Source organism: Oratosquilla oratoria, chromosome 11 (genome assembly GCF_046742065.1).
Source record: "Oratosquilla oratoria isolate Oo_2021 chromosome 11, ASM4674206v1, whole genome shotgun sequence".
Taxonomy (NCBI): Eukaryota; Metazoa; Arthropoda; class Malacostraca; order Stomatopoda; family Squillidae; genus Oratosquilla; species Oratosquilla oratoria.
Window position 1 is genome coordinate 70,822,493 of NC_134787.1, and position 12,500 is coordinate 70,834,992.

A 12,500-nucleotide genomic window follows, 5' to 3' on the forward strand; every position below is an offset into this window, starting at 1 on the left:
CTCTTCACTGAAAAATAGATGCGAATTTCACATGGCAAATTAGTGAACGCGGCAAGCTAGCGTATACATGTCCTTTACTTTGTAAGGCTCAGGCCACTGCCAGTCGTGCAGGCTGAACTTCCTCACAACAGATACTCACGTGCATGCCGGACGCAAGAGAAAACTTTATGAGTGCATCAAACGCAAAAAGAAAAAAAGAAAAAAAAAAAAAAAAATAGAGTAAAATATGGTCAAAACGTATGTAAACAATGGTCGTGCGCAGCATGTGGCTGCCGGGGGGAGGGAGGGTAGGCCCTTTAAACCCTTTAAAAATGGCGGTACGATAAAAACACTTTACCAGCATCTAGAGCAAGATCCCTACTATGTATTTATGCAATAATTTTTTTTTTTCTTAAATCTGGGGGTGGGGGTTCCCCTTAAGGCTAGAGTATGGAGCTTTATTCAGAATCAGACGTTTCGACCTCTTGGGCCTTCCTTAGTGGATTCAGTCCGCTGAAGAAGGCCCAAGAGGTCGAAACGTCTGGTTCTGAATAAAGCTCCATACTCTCGCCTTAACGTTTAATTTTGCCACCTCCATATCTGTATATATATATATATATATATATATATATATATATATGTATATATATATATATATATATATATATATATAAAACCACGTCTCTTGATTTTTAGATTGTGGTGGGAGTAGAAATATAGCAATTACCTTTATTGGTAGGTTTCCTATAACTTTAGATTTTAGTTTGCTGACTTATTTGATAAAGGGTGTCCAGAAACGAAATAGAGTCAAGGATGTCGTCAACGTTGCGCAACCAAGTTATGGACTCTGGAAGAATATCGGCAAAAGAGTCTGCTTCTAAAAACTCCATGAAGGACCGCATGTAATGGAGAACCTATGGCCATGACGAAGTTCTGTTGGTAGAGTTTTCCTTAGAATCTAAAGGAATAATACTCCACACACACACTTGTACGAGGGTGAGAAAGTCCTTTGGAAGTATGGGTAGGTCGATACTGTCTCGCGTGATTTTTCCTGAGGAGAAGGTGGGGCTACATCAGGACTATGTCATGTCGTCATGACTGTTCGATGTGTACATTAATGGGATGGTAAGGAAGGTAAATGTGAGGGTGATGGGCAGAGGACTGAAGATGGTTAGAGAAAGTAGAGGGAAGTGGGAGGTAAGTCAGTTGCTATTTGTGGATGACGTTGCGCTTAAGGTGGGGTCAGAGGAGGGTCGTAAATAGTGACAGGGTTTTGAAAGGTATGTGATATGTAGGTGAAAGTTAAGTGATAAGATATACAAGGGGAGATGGTGGGAGCAAGTTGGAAGTAAGTCTCAAAAGAAAGAGGCTAGAGGAAGTGGACATTTTTAAGTATTTGAGGTCACATTTATAAGGGAATGGAGGCATAGGGGTGTAGGTGAATTGTAGATTGAGGGAAACAAGTATCTTGGGGGATTGAAAAGTGTTATGAGAAATAGGTATTTGGGAATGAATGCAACGAGAAGAGGATATAAAGTGGTGATTGTGCCTACGACACTGTATGGGGCAGAGACATGGAATATGAGAAAAACAAAAAGGAGAAGTTTAGGTGTGTTTGCGATGAAATGTCCGATAAGTATGGTGAAGATTACAAAGATAGAATGAGAAATTGGAAGGTGAGGAGGAAAGCCGGGCTAGGAACGAAACTTGCTAATGGAGCTGATGAAATTTTATTTGGATGGTTTGGCCACATGGAAAGAATGAGTGAAGAATTATTAGTAAAAAGAATAAGGAAAGCAGAGATTGGTGCAGTGAATTTTAGGGCCCAAAATGAGATGGATGCAAAGGGTGAAAGGGGCTTTGATCTAGAGGGTAATGTTTGTTGAGCAGCGAAGTGAGAAGGTAGGGGATAAATGTTAGTGGAGAATGGTTGTGAATGGATGATTTTGACTCAGCGCGAAGGAATTTCTCCCTGTCTTCTCTACGATGGAGGAAACAAATGGACAGTGGAATGGGTGGGAGTGTGTGCGTACCTTAGCTGGCTACCCCCTTATAAAAGGGAAAAGGCCCTTGATATGTAATATATATAAATAGATTGATAGACAATACTTAAAGTAAGTAATGAACATGGAAGAAGCTAGAATTGAATAGACACGTCTTTATTCAACTAAGATCTCATAATCTAAAAGTTTAAAACCACATACAAAACAATCAACAATACAATTATATAACGTAACATTCTTAATGTAATTTAATTCATGATTTTTTTTTACATCGCCTAGATTGTTGTCGATCAGCACAATAATTTTCACCATACATTTGAAACAACCAGTAGGCTTGGTAAAGGGCGGAATACTCCTGATGACGTCACCACCATCGGCCAATCATTATCCTTCCACATACTGACGTCACTTAAGTCAGCCTAAGGTCTGGCTTCTTGACGCAGTTAAACTTCATTTCAAAACTGTTTTAGAAGTAGACTGCACTGGAGGAAGCTGTTAGGGTCCAGCTAAGGCAAGTTAAAATGAAGCTTGCATTATCCAGTAGTTTTCAATGTGATTCTGATAATTCTGAAACTAGTTTCTATTACAAACCAATGGTTTATCCACCCAGATTTCCTACAGTCTTGGAGAAAATTTGATTTTTTAAAATCTGTCTATCAATTTCTCTATTCAGTCTTATTTTAGGGAAGCCGCGTACTCTTAAACTTTAAAATTTCGAAAAAGACATGATTTTGATATATACAAGTATATATATATATATATACAAGTATATATATATATATATATATATATATATATATATATATATGTATGTATATATATATATATACACACATATGTGTCGTAATAAAATAAATAGAAATACGTATTTATCGAAAACTCTATACGTATTTTTGGAAAAGCCAACCAACATTGATGCGTGTTTAAGAATAATAGCGATGTTTTCAGCTAAAGGCTTCAGAATATCAAGGAAACATTGCTAGAATCATGTTTTTATTTTTCTGCGAAGTGTTTGATGTTTGATTCATAAAGAACTAAAATCTTTTATTGGAAAAGTCACTGTTATCTTATGCTACGTATTGACCAATATCGAATACCATATAATTTTTTACGTGTAAAAAATATACAGTTCTCAAACTTTTGGATGTTGTACTTAAAAAATTATTCCTTATATTTCCATACATCGATGTGCTACGTAATTCCCTCACCCCAATACCCAGCTTTCCCGACGTAATTGGTTTGCGATGGAATTGTAAAAATGTCATTTTGAAAATATCCTGTTGACTTGACTATAATTTCACCCAGTAACGTAAGAGAATTTCGACCAATCCACAAATTGTAGCACATTTTTTCTATTTTGAAGGAATTAAAATATTCTTAGTGTTTTAATGTAAATTATTTTCAATGTTTTACAAGTGTTTCCAAATTTATCCTAATGTAACGTAATTGAATCTAACCTACCCTATTCTAAGCAAGCCTAACCTAGTTTGACTGAGCCAATCACAATTTAAATTATTCTCTTTGCAATTCCCCATAGATCATTTTGTCTTTTTTCATCTCGGGAATGCTGGTTCTTGGCAACGAGGCACTCACAAAGCCAACAAACGTACAAGACGATTCTCAAGGCTTAAACTCGTGACTGTGGATTACTGTGAATGCCTTTGCAATCCTTTCATCAGGATGCCAACACTAAAGTGCAATACTGGTATATCGCACCTATGAAGTGTAATTTGAGTTGCCTAACATTTCCTAGGGACTGATTCTTGGCTTCCTTCGTTCGAGATATGAGCGCTACCTACAGCTCCACAAGGGCTCCAAGATTACAATAATAAGAACCCTCATAAATATGCATGTAGTTTGTAATTAACTAATTCAATTTCATGAAACAAGGACTTAAATCTAATTTCGGTTTCAGATCTGATTGCGTGACTGGTTGCCTTAACACGCCATCCCTGAACTATGTCGCAAGATTTTAATTCTGTCCAGGAGGAGGGAAGGGTGATGCTAGTGACTGGAGGAGCCAAAAGAATGGGGGCGTCCATTGTTAGTATTCTGCACGGGAAAGGCTACCGTATAGCCATCCATTACAACAAGTCCAAGGAAGAGGCTCTCGCACTCCAAACCAAACTGAATACGTATGTGATGTTGCTTATGCTGCCCTGTTCGTGGGCAAACACTTTGTGGGGTTTACTCTGGCAAACGCCTGAAGGAATTATTTGACTGGGGGGTAGTCCACCAACATGAACGAGGGCTTGATCAAATCAAACCAACAACTTATAAAAAGTGTCAGTGTGTTTTAAAGGGATTTCCAACAATCATATCTAGTTTTGAATTTGCTTATGGTTTTAGCTTGGGCCATATCAGCTTCTCAGTTATTTCAGGAGTTTAAGCATCTATATGGAAATTATTTTCTTGGTATTTTTAGACATGTTTTGTTGTTGCTATTTTTTTGTTTGTTTATTCATTGTGAATCTCTCCAATCCCAAACCAGAAGATCTCTACCATTTTCGCCTACTCCCTTTAATAACCTGATCAAGTCATCCATTTTAATGATGATATGTCCAGTGCATTTAATCTCTGTGGGCGTTTTATCTGTAAGGCTGGGAACCAGTTTAGTTGCTGGTCTTTGTATCCTTTTAATCTTGCTTATATAATTTATTTTATGGTACCACCGAATATTATTAATATCATTTCTAGCCACTCTAGTCTTTTACAGTTTTCTCGTTTCCTCTCTTCTCCCGCCTAACCACATCACCTCTCTAACTTTCTTTTCTGTTTCACATTGTTGTTAAGCTTGTTTTATTTTTAACCAAAATATCTTTCCATTTACTTTTAGCACATATTTTGTCCACATCCAAGATAAATCTTAAAAAAAATCCTGTTTTCGATTTCGCTAGTATGTATGAATTGTTCATACTTAAAAAAATCTTCAATCTGGTGAAGATTTTATTTTTACAATCGTATCCCCTTTGTTTTCGTGATTAATATCTCGGCTTTTTATCACCTGTCAACTGCAATTTAAGCACTAAAACATAGTTCAACTTTGATGATCTCAGGAATCAATAAGCTAAATGTTGTTCACCTTTAGACTAAAGCAAAGCATCACATACTCACACAAGACTGTCTACCGGGTGAGTAAAGAAAAACCTTGAGAACTTTTCTAATTTACACGACTTAAAATGTGAATTTTCAATCTTGAATTTTATCATATCTCTTGGTAAAGTAACTCTTTCTGCACATTTTGGTACAATTTTGTTCGGTATCTTTACACGCATGACAAAGCAGTAGGTATTATTTAAGAGGTTGCAAAACCACTCTTGTGCCATGTGGCTTCATGAAGAATAAAACAAAATGCAAAGATAGAAAGAGTGGCTCATTGGTCCGCTCTTCTCTGAAGAGCTTCGGAGAAGGATCGTGGAAAAAATAGAAGCACTACAAAGAGATAAGACCAAGATTCGACGGGCCTTTCGAGGAATGCTCCGTCGTGCACACCTCTGCGTTAAGAGTAATGGTGCCCATGTCGAAAATTAGGTGGACACAACGAGTCTGTGTACTAATAAAAGAAATCCTGTTGATATTGATCTAAATCGGACCGGAAATCGGAAATCCTTCAAGGGGACACGTCCTCTTCGGCTCCTGATTGGCTGAGAGAGTGGTGACGTCAGGCCAACGGAGACTACTGATTGGCCAAGAGTGGTGACGTCACGGCAACGGTGATGACTGATTGGCCGTGAGTGGTGACGTCACGCAAGGTAGACGACTTACTGGTTGTGAGTTAAATGAACTCGTTCGAAGGACCGAGTCCCCGAGTAGCAGGGTCGGGCGCAGCCTGTTGCTCGTACTAAGAAAAAAAAAATAACTTTGATTTTGGATAAAGAACCTTTAAACCCTAATTTGAAGTTGTAGATAAAAAAGATAAAAAAAAATGCCATCCTCCCAAAAATAAATAAATGAATACATGAACAAACAAAATAAAGTAAAGATAACGGAAAAAAAGTTGCAAAATTTTGTGTAAGTATACATGTGTGTGTGTGTGTATTTACCTAGTTGTATTTACCTAGTTGTATTTTACGGGAAGAGGAGCTATGCTCGTGGGGTCCCGTCTTCATATCTCATTTTATCTTAACTATTTTTAAATTCATGTATTGTTTTTGCACACACCACTTTCTCATCTAACTTGTTCCAACTGTCTATTACTCTGTGAGGAAAGCTGTTCTTTTTCAAATCTCTTCTATAGCTGTCTTTTTTTATTTTCTTTCCGTGTCCTCTTGTATTTCTGTCATCCCATTTTATCAGATTCTCTCTATCAGTAATTTCTATGCCTTTCATGATTCTGTAAATAGCTATCAAATCTCCTCTCTCTCTTCTTTGCTCTAGTGTCTGTAGTTCAAGTTTTTGTAGTCTCTCTTCATATGATAGTTTTGAGAGTGTTGGTGCCAATTTTGTAATTGCTCTTTGTATTCTTTCAAGTTTTTTTTATACATTTTTTTTGTACTTGGTGACCATATCGTTGCTGCATATTCCAATCTTGGTCTTATCAGGGTGATTACGATTTTCTTCACCATTTCTTCATCCAGGTATGTAAATGCAACTTTGATTGTTCTTATTAAATTATAAGTTTCTCCAAAAATCTTATTTATATGTTTCTCAGGTGACATATTATTCATAACAATGACTCCCAGGTCCTTCTCATTTTCTACTCTTTTTATTCCTTCTTCTCCCAATTTATATGATCCTGTTATTCTGTTTTTGCTTTTTCCAAATTCCATTATACTACACTTTTTTGTATTGAACTCCATCTCCCACTTCCTACTCCATTCCTGTACTTTATTTAGATCTCTCTGTAGTGATTCACAATCTTCTTCAGTTTTCACTCTTTTCAGTAGTTTTGCATCATCTGCAAAGAAGCTCATATAGCTTTCAATTCCTTCATCCATATCATTAATATATATAGCAAACATGATTGGGGCCAGAACTGTTCCCTGCGGAACACCGCTTATTACTTCATCCCATTTTGAGTGCTGGTTTCTTATCACTACTCTCATTTTTCTTTCTTGCAAAAAGTCTTCCATCCAATTTAGTAGTTTGCCCTGTATTCCTCCTTCAGTTTCTAATTTCTTAAGCAACTTCTTATGTGGTACTTTGTCAAAAGCTTTCTTTAGGTCTAGAAATGCACAGTCCGCCCATCCATCTCTTTCTTGTATTATATCTATTAGCCTTGAATAGAAACATATTAAATTGGTGACGCATGATCGTCCTTGTCTGAATCCAAATTGCCTTGGATTTAACACTTTGTTTTTTTCTAAATATTTTACCCATCTACTTTTGATAATTCTTTCACAAATTTTTGCTATTGTACTTGTTAGAGAGACTGGTCTATAGTTGGTAGGTTCTTCTTTATTTCCTCCTTTATATATAGGTACTATATTTGCTTTTTTCCAATCTTCTGGAACTTTTCCTTCTTTCAAGGAACTGTTTAGTATGCTATGTATTTTGTCTGCCAGTTCATTCCTGCATTCTTTTAGTATCCAGTTTGCTATTTCATCTGGTCAATGCGATTTTCTGACATCAAGATTACTCAAGTGTGTTCATATTTCATTCTTTGTTACTTCTATATCTTCCATAGGGGGGACTTTCTCTTTCCATTAGTACTCTTCAGGTTGTATGTTCTCCCTTGTAAACACTGATTTAAAATGTTTGTTCATAATTTCCGCCATTTCCGTTTCCTCAGTGTATTCAACTCCCTCCTGTCTTAATTTCTCCAAGTCCTGTTTGTTTTTCAGTTTATTGTTTACAAATCTGTAGAATAGTTTTGGTTGATCTTTACACTTTTCTATGATATCTTTTTCATATTTTCTCTTTTCCTCTCTGCACGTTTGTACATATTCATTTCTATAACAGGTATATATTTTCCATTTTTCAGGTCTTCTGTCTTTTTTCCATCTGGTCCAGGCTTTGCCTCTTTTGTCTTTTAACTCCCCCCCACCCTCTTTAAATCCCTGGAAAATATTCTCATCACTTTCTACTGTATTGCTCTTTATCTATACTTCTAATCTTTACATTTTTATTAGACATTTCATCGTCACTCAGCTGGTCAGGGGGCCGTTTGTTTACCTTTCGCCTGTCTGCCTGGGCCAAGTCTACTCCTCCCTCATTGCCTTCCATTTCCCCAGCAATCCCTCCCCTTCTCCTCTTTCCCTACTTTCCCACTACCCCACGAGTAATTTTCCCCCCACCCTGAAAATACAATAGGCACTTCTCTTTGCTTTGGGATCCAAGAAACTTCAATTTTCTTCAGAACGTCCTCTATGCCGTCCGTTCGTTGAAGTGTGTGTGTGTGTGTGTGTGTGTGCGTGCGTGTGTGTGTGTGCGTGCGTGTGTGTGTGTGTGTGTGCGCGCGCGTGTGTGTATGTGTGTTTGTACGTGTTTGTGTATTTACCTAATTGTAGTATATAGGAAAGGAGCAACGCTCGTTCGGTCCTGCCTCCTATTCTCCAATTCCCCAACATGTCTAGACTCAAATTCATGCTGAGTTCCAATTTAATCTATACCCTTGATTTCCATTCATCATATTTAGATTTGAACCCATGTATTGTTTGAGCTTAGGATATATAACCTTCTAGGCTATTCTACTTATTCATGCATATATGTGGAAATTAAAACTAAATCTTTAAATCTCTAAGAATTTCACTTACCTCCATGGTGAAGTGTCTAACTTGAGACTTTTCTTTTTCAAATTCATTCTCGGCGCTATATTGATTAAGTTTATAAGTGAATTTCTTCACATTTACGGGTGTGATGCCTTAAAAAATCATTATCAATGTTGATACAGCAATAAAAGACAACACTTTGCGATGTAAACAAACTAGAATATTTCTTTGTCGCGGCTCGTGCCGCTTAAATTGTTTTTATCGGCTTGAGAAACCTGCACAGCGAAGCTATAGCGATAATCCCATACCACACTCCTGGCCATATGGCCACTTCCCGAAGGTTGAGTGTGGTTGGAATTTCCGCCAGAATCATCAGAAATTTAAAATTCCCGGCTCTGTGCAGGCATGCGCATTGAGACCCCACCTCCCCCTTCCTACCCTTCCCTTCTTAGCCGGCTCGCCTGAGTCGTCACTTCAATGAGAAATGAAGGCTTCGCCTGTGGGAGGAGTGAGGGACCCTAAATCTGTGCAGGTTTCTTAAGCCGATAAAAACAATTTAAGCGGCACGAGCCGCGACAAAGAAATATTATCGGCTGAGAGAAACCTGCACAGCGAAGCTATGCATGAGACGAGGACAGGTGGGAGGAGAGATGAAGCCTGATTCAAACCGTTATTACGCGTGTCTTTCCTATGGGAGACTTATTCATTTTATCGCTCAGTAGAGGGGAGAAAAGAAACGTCAAGTACCCACACCGAAGAATGTGACATGCACAACATTGCACTGTTCACACAATGCGTAAATTATACGAAAATCGTATCCTGTTCAGCGGTTCCTGGGCCCCTCCCAACTCCTCGGTCGCCCTTTGCCCCCTCCACCCCCTTTTTTTTATGAGATGAGAGGGGTGGAGCCGTTTCCATGGCGACACATGGGACAGAGGCGACTGAGTGGTAGAGACACCGTGTCCTCAAGGGAGTCGTCGATGTCCGGCCCCTAGGTCCCGCACCCGCTCCACAGAGTGGGTGCGGAGAAACGCCAGCGAGGCCACGAAGTCCCTGATGCTGTGGGCGTGCGGGGCATGGCCCGGGTCGGCTCTCTCCAAAATGCGGCAAAGCAGGTGCGCCCGGGACCTCGGGGTTAGGGGAATCCTAAATTTCGAGTTGTAGAAGAGATGATCCTCAGAAATCTCTTCCGTGTGCTCCACGTAGTGTTCGAACGCACGGACCGGGCGTAGCGGTTGTGGGCGTCCTCCCTTCCGGAAGGATTGTATTCTGAGAGGGCCAATCATGTCGTCCGCTCAGCCGTTCCCGGCCAGGAATGTTGGCGATGGAGAGAGGGTTAGGGCCGAGCTGTCCTCCTCCAGTTTGGAGAAGGACGGGTGGCGGGTGATTGCCGCCAGCTGTGAAGCCCTGTAGTCCGTAGTCAAGGCGAGCAGAAAGACGACACGTTGAGGGAAGTGTTCTTCCTCCATAATGGCCCTTTCGAACGCCAGGTACTGCAGAAGACGATGCAAGGACCAGGCCAGGACCGGTTGATGTCTCGGCTCTCTCGAGGCGCTGATCCCCTTCATTAGGAGGGTACGCGCCCTCTGTGGCACTCGGATGTTCATGCCAAAGCGTAGTGGATCAGTGAGGGCTGTATAGTGAGGCAAGATAGTCGCCGGTGCCCTGTTGGTGGAGTCAGCCAGCCAAATCAGGAAGTCCAGAACCGTGCTGGTGGAGATGGTCACCATCGCGTGTCTCCGAAGGCAGTTTCGGAATCTCCGTCAGCAGGACCCACACTGCCGCACTGAGGACGGAAGGTGAGCTGTGAGCATCTTGTCTGCTGCCTCTGTAGAGAAGAGTTGGCTGAGAGCTCCCCGTAGAAACTCCAAGTATCAAGTTGGAGTGACGCTTGGAGAGGCGCGGTAAGGCTGTTGGCTAGGCAGGCTGACCCCAGTAGAAGGAGAGAAGGGCCCCATCTCATTAGCTCCCCGAACCACGGCTGGGTTGGCCAGTAGGGAGCTATCAGGAGGACCTGACCCTTGAAGGACCTGAGGGTCTGCATCACCTTCAGGAGGACCGGTGTCGCTGGAGGAGGAAAATGAATACGTACTTCCAGCTGTTCCAGTCCTCCGTGAAGGCGTCTGGGCCTCCTGTGCGTGTCCTTTGGATGCAGGTGAGGTAGAGGGGGAGCTGGGTCGTGTTTGGGGAGGCAAAGAGGTCCACCTCTGGGGTGCCGTAGCGGAGGGAGAGCGACTCGAACACTTGTGGGCGTAGTTGCCACACCACGGAGATCTCCTGAAACCTGGATAGAGCGTCCGCCCAGTCGTTCTCCCGGCCCGGAACATACTTCGCCGAGAGTGATATGGCCCTGCGTGATGCCTCGGCGAAGATGTCTTCCGACAGGACTAGGAGTGGACCTGGTCGGGCCGTACCTTGCCTCTGCACGCACTGTACTGCCGTCACATTGTCTATGTCCAAGCGGACGCTCATGCAGGAGAATTCGGGGTGTCGCTCGAGTCATTCTTTCACCACTATCAGCTCCCGAATGTTGATGTGTAGTGACCTTCTATCTTCCGACCATCCCCGGCAAGGGCAAGCTTGATGTCTCCAGCTCGACTGGAAGCCCCACCCCATGTCCGAGGCGTCCGCCGCTCCTGCCATTCGAGGTGGGGGCGGGGACTATGGGACCGACCGGCGTAGGGCCCCCGACCGAAGCCAGGGACGCAACAAGCTGTGGAATGCTGAGGGTACCGGCCCGGGCAGGTCGCGGGGGAGGAGCAGTATGCTCCTGTCGACCTCCCGTACCAGCCGTCGGCGCCCCAAGCGGCTCAGTGGAAGGGCCGGGGTCGCGAAGTTGTGGCACCCCCCCCCCCACCCCCACCGAAGGCGGGAGAACGTGTGAGAGAAGCACGCTCTTTTGGCACAGTGGAGCACCCGAGGAGCGTCGACTGTGTCCCACTCAATCCCGAGCCAATAAAGTCTCTGTGTGGGAGCGAGGGCAGACCCGTCCCAGTCCACCCTGAACTCCACGTCCGCCAACACTCTCAGAGCCACCGATATGTCGGCCGATGCATCCTTCCCGGTGGGCAAATGCATCAACTAGCCGTCTAGGTACATGTGTGTGGAGACGCTTGCTTCCGTCCAGCGTACGCCTACCACTCTCACTAGTTTCGTGAAGATTCTCGGGGTAAGCGAGAGACCGAAAGGGAGTCTGGTACAATGATATGGTAAAGAGAATCAAATTAGTAGGGCAAGGTGGATTCCGATCCCGGGAGGGTGTAGTAAAGTCACAAAATCGATTGTAGAACGTATAACAACATACATGCGAGGCCGAGGTCGTTTCCGAGCGACCTCGTCCGTGGGCGTTAATCAAGAGGCTTCGTCCTGGGTGAAGACGTTCCCTGAGCGCCCGCTAAGACGGCCCTGGACCCTCGGTATGTATCCAACTCACCCCAAGTCTTCCCGCGGGAAGTCCTCGAAGCCCGTGGCGAGCGTCCTCATCCAATAGTGTGCTATGGCAATTTGTGACGTCTCATCACCCACAAGCTGACTTCCATATGTTTAATACCTAGTGACATCATGTGATTATACTGTGACGTCACCGGATTTAATCATGGCGTCATAGGATCGACTCGTGACGTCACAGGGCCAACAAACTGACGTCATAGACTACGTCGTGACGTCATTTTATCACATAATGACGTCATCTTATCACACCGTGACATCACTTTATCGCATATTGACGTTACCTGATCACATCGTGAACTATTATCACATCGTGGCATCATGTAATCATATCGTGACACCAACAAAATGACGTCACAGGACCCCCAGCGTGACGTCATATGTTTTCATTGTAATTCCACTGGACCATACAGAAATGTTA

General features: G+C 42.5%; 1 protein-coding gene across 2 annotated transcripts in view; it reads left to right on the top strand.

Moving 5' to 3' along the window:
* Positions 1 to 12,500, top strand: part of LOC143029513 (3-oxoacyl-[acyl-carrier-protein] reductase FabG-like) — a 50,096-nt gene that overhangs the window by 16,183 nt on the left and 21,413 nt on the right. For both annotated transcript variants that reach the window (XM_076192170.1, XM_076192171.1), the window contains exon 2: positions 3,898 to 4,117. In XM_076192170.1, coding sequence (XP_076048285.1) covers positions 3,942 to 4,117 — 176 coding nt within the window. In that variant the 5' untranslated portion in view covers positions 3,898 to 3,941. The remainder of the gene's footprint in view (positions 1 to 3,897; positions 4,118 to 12,500) is intronic.